The 14,969-nt window shown below is 41.0% G+C and overlaps 1 protein-coding gene across 4 annotated transcripts in view; it reads left to right on the top strand.

The window, feature by feature from the left end:
- Positions 1-1,316: 1,316 nt before the first annotated feature.
- The window catches only part of FAM13C (family with sequence similarity 13, member C), a 129,241-nt gene continuing 115,588 nt past the window's right edge, over positions 1,317-14,969 (top strand). For 2 of the 4 annotated variants that reach the window (XM_014538712.1, XM_014538711.1), the window contains exons 1-5: positions 1,653-1,822; positions 3,140-3,216; positions 4,864-4,972; positions 8,149-8,205; positions 14,010-14,205. In XM_014538712.1, the coding sequence (XP_014394198.1) occupies positions 1,761-1,822; positions 3,140-3,216; positions 4,864-4,972; positions 8,149-8,205; positions 14,010-14,205 (501 nt within the window). In that variant the 5' untranslated portion in view covers positions 1,653-1,760. The other 2 variants (XM_005865105.2, XM_005865107.2) reach the window with 2 other exon arrangements.

Raw genomic sequence — 14,969 nt, 5'->3', positions numbered from 1 at the left:
ATTTAGGTTTTTAGCTGCTTTTTAAAAGATTCCAAGAGAGAAAAGTAAAATTGCAAAGGACCTTAAATTAAACCTGCTTTTCTTTGAAAACTCAATTTTGAAAGTATAAGTTTAAACAGCTGAGAACATGACTCTCATACAAATGTAGGCACACATCAGAGATCTACTCATGTATTAATGAGAGAACCTTAAGATGGTGATGCCCTTGGTTCCAGGAGCATTTTGAGGATCTGAATTTTTACCAGTATTTGGAAAGAACTTTAGTATCAGATAGGTAGGTTAGATGCAAAATTGGCTAAAGTTGTACACGGCAATAAAACCATACCATCGAGGCTCTTTTCCTCCGTACAGATTGGACAAAAAGTGCAAGTGAACACATAACTCCACAGTGTTTGGGATCTAACCAACCGTGAATAGCAAAGTCAAACACAAGTACATTTTCTCAGAGAATAAAGGGGTCCTTGGGGTGGGCCTCTGAAACAGTGTCTCAGTGTGATACTGAAAATTCATGCTTTCGCCCTTATTACCAAGTTTGGGGTAATTTTCTAAGTCTCTGAAAGTAAAAATTTGATGGTATTTGTTATTGTTATAAATTAAAACTCATCTGCCTATATAGTTTGGACTAAAATCCACCATCTCAGCTGCTTCTGGGAGTGGAATGTTTAAAAAGTGGGGGAAGGGGTCTTCCTAATTCAAAATAAGCGTCTTTCACAGATGACTGTTCATTCCCTATCAAGGTCAAGCTGGCAGGAGAAATGAACAAAGGAAAGAGGGCAGGACAAACATCCCCAGGGGGAAGCCAGTGGCAGCTCACAGCCTTCCTTTCACTCAACTGGGCTGCCTTTGTTTAAAGGGGATAGCTTTTGTGGATGCTATTTTTCATCTTTTGTAAAGGTGCTTGGGAGCGGAGCTCGGAGGGCTGCTCCGGCGTGGGAAGCCCCACCTCGTGCACGGTCCCTCTCAGTCACCCGCTAATGCCTGGAATAAATTCTCCACTCGCCCTTCCTGGGCTCATTCACAGCTCGGTCCTCCGGGGCTAGGTGCTTCCTCTCAGGGACTGAAATAACAGAGTGCAGGCAGATCGGGTGTGATGCTGGGAACCCTCCTTCTTCTTTTTCCTGGGCAATACATGTAAAACAACACACACACACACACACACACACACACACACACACACACACACCTAGTAAAACAAAAACAGCAGCCATCTCCCCTCCTTCTCGTCCCCTCCCCCGCTCGTTCCCTCCCGGCTTTTTCTGAACGATGGATGAATCTCTGCGAGCGTCCATCTCTAGAGGGGGTAGCTCTGTAAAATTGGTAAGAGTCGTCTGCAAGAAGGCAAGTTCCCCGCGGGTTTCGGCATTAGGCAGAAACAGTTGGGCTTTCCTATTGCCAGCCCCGGGGGTGGCTGGCACCGAGAGGCTTGGATTAAACACGGCGCGGGGCTGACGAGGTTGGGGTCATGCTCTAACTCTCCAGGTGCTCCCTGCGGGGATCCGGTGGCCCGGAGTCCTGCTCCACCGCGCACCCCGCCCCATCCAGCGCTGTGCCCGCAGCCTCGGGGGCTGCCGGGCTTTGTGGTTCGCAGTGAGGCTGGGCCCCTGCTGGGGGTGTCGTTACGAGCATGTGCAGACAGCAGCCCAAGGTAGAGCTGGCGTGCCGGGCGAGCCCTGAGATTTGCCTTGCAATGCCATGTTTGTATATGTGCTCTAACTCCCGGAGAGCGACCAGGGAGGCGGCTCCCCCGCTGGACTTGGCTGATGTTTTCTTGTTTCTGTTTCAGCCTTCAGGATAATTCCTTCAGCAGCTCCGCTGTAACAGAGTAAGTGATTCTTTCCTAAAACAAGACTTGCATGCCTTTCTCTGGAAGCAACTATCACGAACGTACCCTCTACTGTCCCCAGTCACTCTTCGTATTAGATACATTGTTTCCTATAATCTGGGGCTGGAAAGACCAGGAGACTTGCTGACTGATGGGGCCCAGAAATCTTTTACAGGTTGAAATCAGCGTTTTAGCAGCTGTGGGAGAGATATTAAAACAAGCCGATGCTTGCTGGAGCTCAATGCACCAAGATATGTGTTCTTGGAGCTCAGATAAAAAAAGAAATCTATTTGACATGTCATAAAGGAAGCTCTGTTGTATTTTGCCAATATTGGTGTCAGTTTTTATGGAATACACTGTATATATTTACAGCAAATAGAAGACGGATATAAAATGACTTAAGTTGAATTCCAGCATGTGATAAACAGGCTAAACTTATCCTAACCCTCTCTTGTCTACAGATTTTTAAGACACAGTAGAGTAAACTTTTCTTGCATGCCCTTTGTCATTTTTGTCTACTGACCTCAAAGACCTGGGTATAGGAATAAGAGTCATTTTGTCCTATGGTTAGAGTGTTCATTGGGAGGGCTCAAACCATTGAAACATGGAATGAAGGAGTGCAATATTTTACTCAAGGCCAGCAGGCACAGTATTTTTTTATTAAGTATTTATAGTTCATGATGTAAATTTTTGTCATCTCTTCCTGAATGTTTTCCTAATACTGTACATATATGTTAGGAATTGAGAGCATATTATGCTAACACCACAAGTAATTTATATGTAATTTACATATATACATATATGTAAGGAATATTTATAGTTTATTTAACAATTTTTATCTAGGCTAACTCATGATGTTTACTTCTGGGACTTTTTGGTAGGAGTTACTGTCACAGCTTTTTAGGAAAAAGGGGTGTATAAAGTGTTATACTCAACTACAAGAAAATGCTGCAAGTTTAATAGAGAAAGCCCAGTAACTTGGGAGCTGTTTGCTAAAGTTCCCTAACAGGCAAAAAAATGTGGGAGTAGATAGTTTGTGAGTATCAAGTCTTACTACTGTCATAACTTGGTGATGGAAGGTAAGATTCTACAGGACTTCTGAGGCCCTCTTATTTCCCTCATTCTTTTGTTTCTCTGGAATTGCTACTCTCTTAGTGTCGAGCTTTGGGCTCACTTAAGTGGAGTTATTTTTAAAAACACCCCTCCCCCCCCAGGGTTGGCTTTATTTAGAAGATGCACTATAATATACTCATTGTGACTTTTAACTTGTTAATGAGATTGCTTGGTACTCATGTGCAACTTTGCACTTTCTAAAAGCCTGGAAGTGGGGGAAGATGCCTGCCAGAGTCTGCTGGCCAATGATGAGGTGGGGACATCCTGGTTCAGGTGCACAGGTACTGCTCTCCTCCCTCTGCTGTGTTTACAAGCATCAGGTGCTTTCTGGGCATGATTCTCCTAAGCCCTGTGTGGCCACATCCCCAGAGTCAGCCACAGGCCTAATAGCTTCAAAATGGAGACATTTAGTTCCAAATTTCACATAGACAATTGTGTGTGTGTGTGTGTGTGTGTGTGTGTGTGTGTGTGTGTGTAAAGGTTTTATAGTTAAATGCTGGGGAAAGTCTGGTACCTTGTCTTTGGCCACTCCCCAAGGAATTCTGATTGCATAAGTTTCTGTTGTTGTTTTCAGAGAAGGAATACTGGTTTAGTTTTAAAAAGCACTGAGTGACAATTAGAATGCCATCTGGCTGATCTAAAAATCTCAGGAGCATATTTAAAACATACCAAAAGCTTCATAGGTGCAACACAGCATGGACTAGGGTCGTTTAAAACTAGTGGTTGTTTAATATAATGTTTTCTCCTCCCCTCAGTAGTACAAACCATTTTCCTTGGTTCTTTGGGCAAGACCCCAAAGCCAGCAGGGCCAGGATGCACTGTCCTGAGACACAGACATAGCGGGTGCTCAGTAAATGTTGGGGTATGGTCTTGGCATCCATAGAGGAGGTGCTTGCCTTTCTTTTATTTTTTAATTTTTTAAAATTTATTGTCTAAAGTTTTACATATGTCTCCTTTTCCCCCAATTGATACCTCCCCACCTCCCCCCCTCCCGCCAGCCATTCCCACCCCGGGGTGCTTGCCTTTCTTATATGTTGTTTTGGATACAAGACAAATTCTTCTTCCTCCTGTCCCCAACCCACTCCTACTTCTTCCTACCCACACTCATTTGTTTTCTTTAGTGCCTGAAATTCCACCTACAGATGATTTCTTTTGGTTTAAGGCCTCTGGTGATGACACTTATTAAAATGGAAATTAAAAAGTCTGTGCCCCTGGGAGATAGTTTCAAGTTGTCATTATTACTTGAATATAAATTATGTTATCAGATAGTCTCACCTACTAGGGTTCTGCTTGGCCAGTTTGGGGGGAGGGTGGGTTATAAGTGTCAAAGGGAAGGGGAATTGGGAGGGACTCAAAGACAGATTTTATTCTCTTCTCAGTTTATTCCAGACTGGCATTGTCTGTGCAGCTGTGAACCAAGTCACTTTCTTTTTCTAGCCAATCTTCCAAGATCAGAATGGCCTTGGCCTTCCCTTGGTATCTGCAGTGCTCTTTCATCTGTTATTTTTCCATGGTCATTTCCTAGGTTTCCTGGCGGACCTGCTATTTGAAATGAAGCCTGGCCAGCAATGAATTCTGATTTAGTTATCAATGAATTAGTTATCATCTAAAACAATGCTTTTCTAAACCAACTAATCATCCATATCAACTGTGGAAGGGGGTTGGGGCTTGTGAAAAATCCACCTTCCCAGGATTTATCCCAAAGTGGAAACCTAGAATGGGTGATTGTGTTGGAGTCAGCTCAGTGCTGGTCTGGGTTTTTAAACCGTTAGGTCTTTGTTAAACTTTTTAGAAGCATATTAGTTAGGGAGAGGGAAGGGCAATCTGGTTTTAAAGTACACATTCCTGGATCCCACCCTCAGAGAGCTGATCTGAGGGTGGTGTGGGGTTGGTGTGGGGGTGAGACCAGAGTCTGCTCTTTCAACCAGGCACTCCAGGTGGTGCTAATGCAAGTGGTGCTGGGGACACACTGAGAAATCCCACAGGATTTCAGGCTGTACCTCTGCAACTTTGCCTTCAGGTACACGGTACTTCAAGGTGAGTGACAGTCCCCTTCCTGGCACAACTACATTTTATCTAATAACCAACCTGAGGCCTCTCTTCTTATTTACCACAAGTCAAACAAGAGATACTTTTAGGGGGCACTTCTTTCACCACCATTATTCTAAGTAACAAGCTGTTCTCCCTCTCTTGTGAGCCTCTGGGAATGTAGACTGAAGAGAGGATTTGGTGGGCTCAGGGGGATGGAGCAGTCACACTGGAACCCTGGGCAAGTCCTTAGCCTCTTGTGTGAAGTTAATTTTTATTGCACAGCATTGTCAGGCTTCATTGAGATAATGTAAATGGGAAAGTGAGCTGCGAAGAACCATATGCTTTTTCTTGTTTGAGGTTGATAAAGGGAGTAAAAGTCTGAACAGAGAAAAAGGTAACAACCCTGGGCATTTCACAAAGAAATAATTGAAAGGACAAATTATCCACGTATTGTCTAGGCAACCACAAATCAAGAACTCTGGGACTTAAAAATCTAGTTGATGTCTCAAAGGAAGTCATTTAATAGAAGTGCTGCTCACTTTTTTTTTCTTTTACTACAAAAAAACAGTAAGAAAAACATTTTATATTGCAATCCAGCACCCACATATATACAAGATTTATTCAAACAAGTTTCGTGAAAAAAAACCATTTAACTCTTACTATAGTGACATTTTCTATTCTGTTTCTCTAATAATAACAGCAAACTGCTGGTAGCTGCTATGTAATTTTACGACATACTAATTTACAACTTACAGTTTTAAAAACATTATACAGGAAGATTCCTAATTGTGAATATTGAAGAAGGAGATCATTAAAGAGATTGATCTTTAATTTCCTGTATTGGGTTCTAATGTAAAAGACCAGTTAGGCACTTGGTCAGAATTGACTTTCTTCCAGGAGTGGGGATATCTGGGTATGAGTTCCCACCATAGAACCCAGTTTTATAATTGGGTTAGTATTGTACATTGCAGTGGCTGCTGGGCAAGGAATCAGTAGAACAATCAGAAAGGAGATATTAATTAAGTAGAACTTGACAGTCTCCATCAAAGCAAATGAAAACCCAAATGAACTACAAGAGTTTGTGTATGTGTGCCATGTAAGCCAGTAGGGAGATCTGTTGCATTGCTGTGAGCAAGGAATTGTGTTTCCTTGAGTGGCAACTGAAGTGGTTCAGTAGGCCTTAGAATGGGATCAGCTAATTAGGTCTGGCCTCATATCTCAGAAAGCATCTGCAGCTTTGGATGTGCTGGTGCTGAGTTTCCATTTTTAACTAATTGTACTTTGAGAAGAAAGGTTAACAGGGGGGGGGGGGGGGTGGGGAATAAGTTCTTGCCAAATTCCCAAACAATAGGTATTGTTGAGCTCTAGGGTTGAATCTCTGGTTGAACCCTAATTCTTTGGAAGCAACAATTCTAGATTTCTGTTCTTCATTGATTTTTCTACTTAGCTAGGTAATTTTTATTGGGAAACATTTTTATTCGCATTACAGAGCTTAGATGATGGAGAAGAACAAGGCAATACTTAGGAATTTAACTTGTTTTCCATGAGATGGACAGAGTGGGTTATTGACAGTCAAAAAGAAGAGAAAGCAGGGACATTTAGTTCATTTAATTAAGAAGAGCATTTTGTTAAATCAACTGACTTTTTTTTAACTTCCAGTAGGAGCAAAATATTTCAGTAGGTAGAGAGGATAGAGTCTGTAGGTGGCCTTTGTTTAATTCTGTACAAAACCATAATTTAAAAGGGATAATAAGGGAAGAAGATGACACTTTAGCAATTTGTTCTAAGGGTAAAATTATAAACCATTGCTGGTAAAGAATTTAAAAAAATTTTAAATGATTTTATATAGTATAAATACCATATTATGGTTATATTTATGTGCGTAGGGATATTTTTGCCTCCTTATCACATAATGAATCTCTCAAGCAGGGCCCAAGTCTTTTTCAACTTTGTGTCCTTTAGAAGTAGTGCTACTCAAAGTGTGGGTTCCAAATTGTTTGTAACTTGTTGTAACTTGTCTGATGCAAGAACAGTAGGGAGATAGGGAGTAAGCATTTAATAATGCTTATAGGAATTTGACATTCCTGTGACATTTTTACAAAAGTATCTATCCACAGTGGATTGGAAGTAGAAAACAAACTGGTCAGTCCTGAATTCTAAAGAGTTTGAGAAGCACAGGTCCAATGCCTAATGTAGTACCTGGAAGTCAATAAATGCTCAACACATGCTTGCTAAGTTATTTCAGGGATCAGAGTAGCTGAGGGGCCAATGTCAATGACTGGATTCAAGCATTCACTGAGGGTCTACTCTGGGGTAGCACTGTCAGCACTGTGGCAGCCTATCTAGAAAGAGAAATTGGTTATTTCTTCTCATGGAATTAAAGAGATCACAGAGGTACAAAAGAACTACACAGCAGTATGAGGCAAGATATAGTTGGTTACCAAAACCTCATAATGAAGAGTAAACATTTACGTATTAAGGTTAAAGTAGGAATGTGGCGTGTGAATGAACTTGGCTGAGAAGGTTCAGAGTTCATGAGACTTGACTTGGGCAGTGAAGGATGAGTAGGAGTTGATGATGGTAAAAGCATTTCAGGCTGGTGTGTGATGGAGTGAGGTGGGGTGGGAATGGCTGAGAACAGGAACAAAGCCTCCCTCCTACACTAGTGACAGAGAATGAGTCTACTCCAGATTCCCTTGGGCAGTGTGGAACACTGTAGGTTTTTCAGTATGATGAAATAGCCAAGACTTTTTCACAAGGTTATTACAGAAGTTTTATAAAAAGGAAAGGATTGTAGATGTTTTGGGACTTTCTTTGTCAGAGGAAAGGCAAAAAGGCATGTAGTGGAGTCTCTTTCGAGCCATCAGTCTTAATGTCAGGTGTCCTCTCAAGAGCTGTGAACCCTATGTTCTTGCTAAGATCTTGTTAGCTTAGGTGAAGCAAAGCAGTGGAGGGAAAAAAAAAAAGCTTCCCTCTGGTTCTGAGCTTTTAAGCTCACATGAAATGACATAATTAATATCATTCCCTGGTAGACATGTTGGGAATCTGAGCTGTTTTGGAGAGAGAGCTGAGGATTATTCTATTTTTTAGTTTACCGCGCTAATCTTAAGATAGTTCTAGGCTATTGTTGCTTCTACTGCAGCAGACAGTTGGATCTGATGTGGTTTTGTTTCTTCTCCCAGGTGTGAGGAAGACGCAGTCTCTCTACATGAAGACCAGACTGATTGCTCCAGTCTCAGGTATGACCCACCATTGCTTAGTTCTTAATCAGGAGGGACAGAAACCATCTGGGTCTGGTGTCTGTAGTCTCTTCTTTGAATTCTAATAATTTGTTCTTGTGTCTTCCTTCTAATAGATTATTAGCTTTTGAAGGAAGTTTTATCGTATCCACTTTTGAATACCCCTCCCTTAGTATCTAAGACAGTGACTTTTATATGGGGAATACTCAATCAATGACTGTTGAATTCAACATTGATTCACTCATCTCATTGTTCCCGTCATAAACCCTAAGTAGATTTATTCACCAAAGGTTCATTGGGTATCTGGGTTACAGTGTTGGTTATCAAGGTGTTCATGGCCTAATGGGAAAACCATGAAAGTGGTTGAAGCACTTTCATGTACATTTTAATTTTATTATGTAATCTGAACAGCTGAAAGGAGGCTGATATTTTCTGTCTCATACTGTAGATGGAGAAACTGAGGCTCAGAGGGATAAAGCTCATCCAAGATAGCATAGCCACTATGAGGCAGAATTTGGACTTAGTCTGTCTGACTGTGAAGTCCACTTGGATAACATACATTTATTGAAGGCCTGTTTTGTGTTCCAGAAACCATTCAAGATATGGGATAGAGAAAGACAAATCAATCCCTGCTCCAGTCCATTGGAGGAGATAGGCAAGAATATAGAGATGCCACTTTAAGTCCTATTTTAACAGAGGTAAACAGGATTCACTTAGAAAGACCAAATAGGGCAGAGAGGTTTCTGGGATTCCTAAAGAAAATGACAAATGGCACATGAATTTTTTTTTTTCAAGTGTGTGTGGGATATAAAGCCAAGAAAAAGATGATGCCATCAAGCAGGGGTAGCAAGTTATCAGAAAACCAAAAGAGTATAGAGAAAATTGTTCAAGTTAAAGGAACAACAAATACTTCAGGATGGCAGGAATCATTAGAGCTGGGTGGGAGTGAGGAGGCCAGGAGTGATAAGAAATGAAGCTCCAGATATAAACAAAGGCCCAATTTCAAAGGGTTTGTGTACCTTGCTAAGGAGTTTGGAATTTATCCTGGAGGTATGGGAAGACTAAAAAGAGGCCTCAGCTTTTTCTTTGCAAATAATCACTTAGAAGTCTTGTAACAATAGCTCGCATTTATTGGGTTATGGCCTTGAGCCAGCTTTTATGGTAGGCATTTTACAGAGACTGTATTATCTCTGTAAGATAGAGGTGACATCCTTCTTATGGATGAGGGTCAGGAAAGTGAAGTGGGATGGCACAGGCTTCAACTAATAAGTGGGGAGGGGGTTGGGATCCTTAAGACTCTTGTTCTTTTTAGAACATCATGATCATTCTAAATTATGAGTGATCCCATTAAGTAGTGGCATAAATTACATAACCTGTACTTTTCTGGTGTTTTTTTTTTTTTTTTTTTTTTTTTTTTTTGGATTGTGAGGAACCAGTAATAGGTTAAAAATATATTTCTAGCCCTGGCCAGTGTTTTTCGGTGGTTAGAGCATTGGCCCAAGAACCAAAGGATAGCAGGTTCCATTCCCGGTCAAGGGCACATACCTGGGTTGCAGGTTCAATCCCAGTAGGGGTGTGTGTAGGAGGCAACCAATTGCTATGTCTCTCTCACATCAATGTTTCTCTCTCCCTCTCTTTTCCCTCCTCCCTTCCTCCCTTCCACTCTCTCTAAAAATCAATGGGGAAAAAATATCCTGGGATGTGAGGATTAACACAACAAAAACAAAACAAAAAATAAATATATTTCTAAAGATGACTTTTGTATTTAGGCTTTATATTTGTGTAAGGAAAGAAAAAATGCTCTTTGCTCCCCTTACCCACTTTCCTTGATTTTCAAGTCAATGGGGAAAATGAGATTAATAAATTTTGGGCACCTTGAAAATATGATATAAAAACAAAGTTCTGGTATTATTTTAGGAAGGTATCTATTGAAAGAGTCAATTTAGATTTGAAAAGTCATTTTTTTCTTATTCTTGAGTGTTCCAGAATCCTCCTTGAATGAGAAACATTTAAGTTACCATAATGGCAGCTGTCCTTCCTTTTGTTTCTCATCTAGGAGTGTAGAGTGTGAGAATGATTATTATTTGTTTCTAGTGAGATGTCGGGGAGAAACACATTTCACTTCTTCCTTTCTAGGGTCTTTGGCTGGTCTAATAATTAAATTGGCATGACATTAACAGGAGAAAAAAATGAATTTTGTACATATGGGAACCCCAAAGATATGAGATTCTTTGGCAGTTAGGTAATTGAGGCTTATATAGTAAGCTCAGCTAAGGAGAAGAGGATAGGTTTCAGGGGCCTCAAAGGGGAGGAAGACGATTCCCAAGAAGATGAGAAGAGTAGATCTTTAGTAAACAGATGTGCTAGGCCATGCAGATAAGTCATTCTGATAGAAAAAGTTATCTTTGGTATTAGCTCGCTCCTGGTACAGCCCCTCGATATAAATTCTTGTAGGCAGTTAAGGGGAAGGTAAAAAGCTCTTTTGGAGTCTGTTGGGCCTTGATTGTCTTCAGTTTGAAATAATCAACATGCCAAAGTGGCATATGTTAGGGTCACGCATTTGCCCTGTCTCAGAGAAAAATGCATTTCGAGTGAACGAGTGTAGTTCCAAATCAGGTTTCGATACTGGTTTCCAAACCCATTAGTGACTAAATTTTTTTTTTTTTTTTAGTTATAAATGATCTTAAGGGAAAATATTAACTAGTCTCACTGGCATTGATTTTTTTTTCCAGCTACAGTCAAACCTGGGTTCTTGAATATCTCCCATCTCAAACAATTTGGTTCTCCACCAAGTTGTTCACGTAAAAAATGTCTCAATTGTTGAACAAGCTTTGGTTTTCCAACTTACAACCCTTTCATGCTGATAGATCAGTATGACAAAAAGCATCTCTCAGGCCACAAAGAAAGGAGAGAATGCACTAGTATAGTCAGTTTACTGCTAACATCTCAGGAAATTATGCTGTAAATATTTTTGTTTCTTTGCTTTTGTTGCTAGGGAAATGCAGGATTAGCACAATTTTAAAACATAAAGAGGCCATCAAGAGTGCTAATGTTGTGAAAGAAACAATCACAGGTAATTGAAGGGGTAGGTAAACTGTTTTTGATTCAGATAAATGAAAAGCAGTTAGCCAGTGACAGCAAAGAGGCCACATAATGACTTCCTAAAAGAAACCCCTGGAATGAGTGCTGAAAGTGATTCCTTTAAGGCTAGTAGGGAGTGAGTGGTTCGATAAATTTAAGAAAAGAAGTGTTTGCTGATAGATTAAACAGTACATTAGATATGTACTGTATATAAGAGAGGTTAAAATGGAATCATTTGGGGGTCTGGAATGAATTAATTCAATTTACATAATTTCTAATGGGAAAAAACGATTTGGTTTTCAAACAAAATCGCTTCTCAAAACAGCCTTCTGGAATGAATTAAGTTAGTGTTACAGAATTTACCAGGTGACCAAAAAATACACAGGGAGTATTCGGAGATCCAGGATAAATCCATTTACTTTCAGATGTACTAGTACAGTGAACTCAGGGGGTCAGTTCTCCAAATCCCTGAGTGAGTGAATATGGAGGAAGCTTTCCCTTTATGCCCTTCAGTTTCTTTGTTTTCTATCTGTTTCCTGACTACCAGGCTTTTTTGGTGGGCTTCCACAGCCCCTCCTGAGTCAGTTAAAATGGGGAAGTTAGTGTTAGGTCGCTGAAGGGGGAATACACGAGGCCAGAGTGGTGAGGGATTACGAATTTATTCGATCATCCACACATCAGGTGGCTGAGCCTGGATGGCTCCAGCAGCCAGTGAGGGGAGTCAGCGGCTTTTAAAGGACTTTTGGCCTTTTGGCGGGATTTTTTTGGGCAGAGACTTCTTTATGCATACTCGGAGGGGAGAGAATGGAATGTGGTCACCGCAAGTAAAAAGTGGTCTTCAGCAAAGGTAATGTCCATAGTGAAATGACCTGAAAAGCCAGTTCAGGGGGAAGGGTATCAATTTAATTGCTCGATCAAACCTAACAGATTGTATCTAAATCCCTGGTCTGGGTGGTGTCAGTGACCTCCCCTCCAGCTGAGCTGTTACATTCTTTGTTTATGGCCCCTTTGTATATCGGGAGTAATTAGGAAAACAGGTCTTGCTAGACCAGATTGTTAAGAAAGGGGCAGTGACTTCATTATAGGCTATCAAGAATGTACATTAGGTTACTGGCACAGATTCAGATTGCTAACCCCCCCCCCCAATGTCTTATATTCCCCATCAAGAGAACCTAGGTTCCAATGAAATATTGAAAAATTACTTCATCTGTTTGGTTCTCCTTCACCAGATAGCACTAAGCTTGTCCTGAGGCTTTAGTCTAACTGTTCACATAGTTTTATTTCCACACCTTGTCCACCTGCATCCTGATCATGCTCCAGACTTCCTATCCTGATGTTTGCTCTGATCTTTTCCCAGAAGCTAACTGGAAAAAGTTAGCCTCCCAATAAATTTAGCAAATTTAATTCCTTTTATTTGTGAAATGACATTTTGAGCAGTGGACATAGAAACCCTTCCTTTGCTGGTCTTGTCTCTTGGCTTTATGTGCCCTTGAGTCACAAGGAATTGCTTCCTAGCTAACGTTGCCAAAATCTCTTACATAGGTGCTTGGGAAACACCACGTGGCCATTCCTAATCTAGTACACAAATGATTGTCAGTGGGTTAAGGGTGATGATATTGATCATATAAAGAGATGCCCCATTTGGTTTTGTCCATGGTATTCGCTGAATTTTTAGGAAAAGAAGAAAACAAAATGCACCTAGATTTACGAGGGATGTGATTTTAATTAAGAGTGTTATTGCCCTAACCAGTTTGGCTCAGTGGATAGAGCATCGGCCTGTGCACTCAAGGGTCCCAGGTTCGATTCCGGTCAAGGGCATGTACCTTGGTTTCGGGCACAGACCCAGTAGGGAGTGTGCAGGAGGCAGCTGATCGACGTTTCTCTCTCATTGATGTTTCTAACTCTCTATCCCTCTCCCTTCCTCTCTGTAAAAAATCAATAAAATATATTTCAAAAAAAAGTGTTATTATGTCCACTGTTTTTGAGGAAATTGAAACTGTGCGATGATATTATATTGAATTTGATTGGTGAGTGAAAATTAAAAGTTCCACCTCCGCACTGAATGTACAAAGGAAACACTAGCCCATTTGATCGTCTCCAGTAATTCCAACTGATAGAAGCCAGGCAATGGGATCTTTGACTTTGCCTTAAAGATGTTACTCTGACGGCTTGGCTGGGCAAAATTTGATCCTTGTCTTATATTTTAACTGGGTAGCATGTATCCTATTAAAATAGATCTTTTAAATTTCTAAATGTGTCTGAAAGTTATAGGGAGATGGTTATAGACTTGTCAGTGAGGAGCAAGCACCTGACCACTCCAGGTCTAGGTGAACTAGCCCTTTGGCACTTTATTTAATCTCTGAGTTTTAGAGTCTTAATCTAAAGTTGGGATGATATTATCTAATCTGAATACATTATTATTATAAGAGAAAATATTATATGTATGAAAGCATCTTGAAGCAAAAGATTTAAAGAAATCACGATAGTATGTACAAAGTTAAAAGGTCTGTATTCATTAGCAAAGATTAGAAGGGAATGTGGAGTAATCTAAAGAGTGAAATTCACATTTCTTAAACTTTATTCCTGTGAAACTGGCTAGGTGGACACAAAAGTGTTGCTAGGTCCATATAAATAGGGCAGCAGTGAGTATGGCCAGCCCCTCTTTCCTGCAGCAATTTATTATTTCTTGTGGTGCTTCCTAAATTGGGTCTTTCCTGTTTTAGAGATGAAGACAATAAAGAAAATTACCCCGACGCCGGGGCTCTCCTAGAGGAGCCTGCGCCCTCCCGGGAGCCGCAGCATGTAGAGCAGACCGTGCTGGTGGACGGTGTGCTTCGACCCAGCATGGGCAACTTCAAGTCTAGGAAGCCCAAGTCCATCTTCAAAGCAGAGAACGGGAGGAGCCATGGAGAAAGTCAGGTAGTGTGTCAACTCCTCAGGCCTTTGCCAGGATGGGCGCTTCTCTGGTGAGGGCACAATTCTGGCAAATGGTTTTGAGTTCATTCTTTGGCAGGAGGTGATCAGCATGACTTGTTATTGCGCATACCACCAGCCTTAAACACATGAGTGCTCTCGTTGGTTAATAGTGGAGTGTTCTGAGCAGGCTAATAATTTAGTGCCCATTCAAATGTATATTCTTAAATGCTGGACTGTGACACTGACTTAGAGAAGCTGCCTTACTCTTTGGGAGGGAGGGGGAAGGGTAGAGGAAGATATCTTACTATCTTTTTTTCTTCTAGGGCAGTGTTCAGCAAACCACTGCTCGCGAGCCACATGCGGCTCTTTGGGCCATGAAGTTTCAATCGCATTGTATGTGTGCGCCTGCACGTGGTATTTTGTGGAAGAGCCACCCTCAAGGGGCCAGTTTGCCGACCACTGTTCTAGGGCATGTATTTCTTGTCCCAAACTTGGAGATTCTTCTCAACAAATCAAAAGTCTCATGTTTACCTGGAGCTATTCTCCTTAGGTTGCAGTTTAGCAGCCTTGACTAAACACTCAAGTGTGTATGTGCCTGTTTGTGTGTGCATGTGGTGTCTGGTTCTTCAGGGTCAATAAATATTTAAAGAATGAATGAAACATCTTTCCAACTTGATTTGGGTAATAAATTTACTATATATATGTATCCATATATATATATATATATATATATACACACACACACACACACACACACACACACACAC

The sequence above is a fragment of the Myotis brandtii genome, unplaced genomic scaffold, assembly GCF_000412655.1.
Source record: "Myotis brandtii unplaced genomic scaffold, ASM41265v1 scaffold196, whole genome shotgun sequence".
NCBI classification, from domain to species: domain Eukaryota; kingdom Metazoa; phylum Chordata; class Mammalia; order Chiroptera; family Vespertilionidae; genus Myotis; species Myotis brandtii.
The sequence above is the reverse complement of the archived record's forward strand: the minus strand, read 5'-3'. Positions and strand labels throughout refer to the sequence as shown.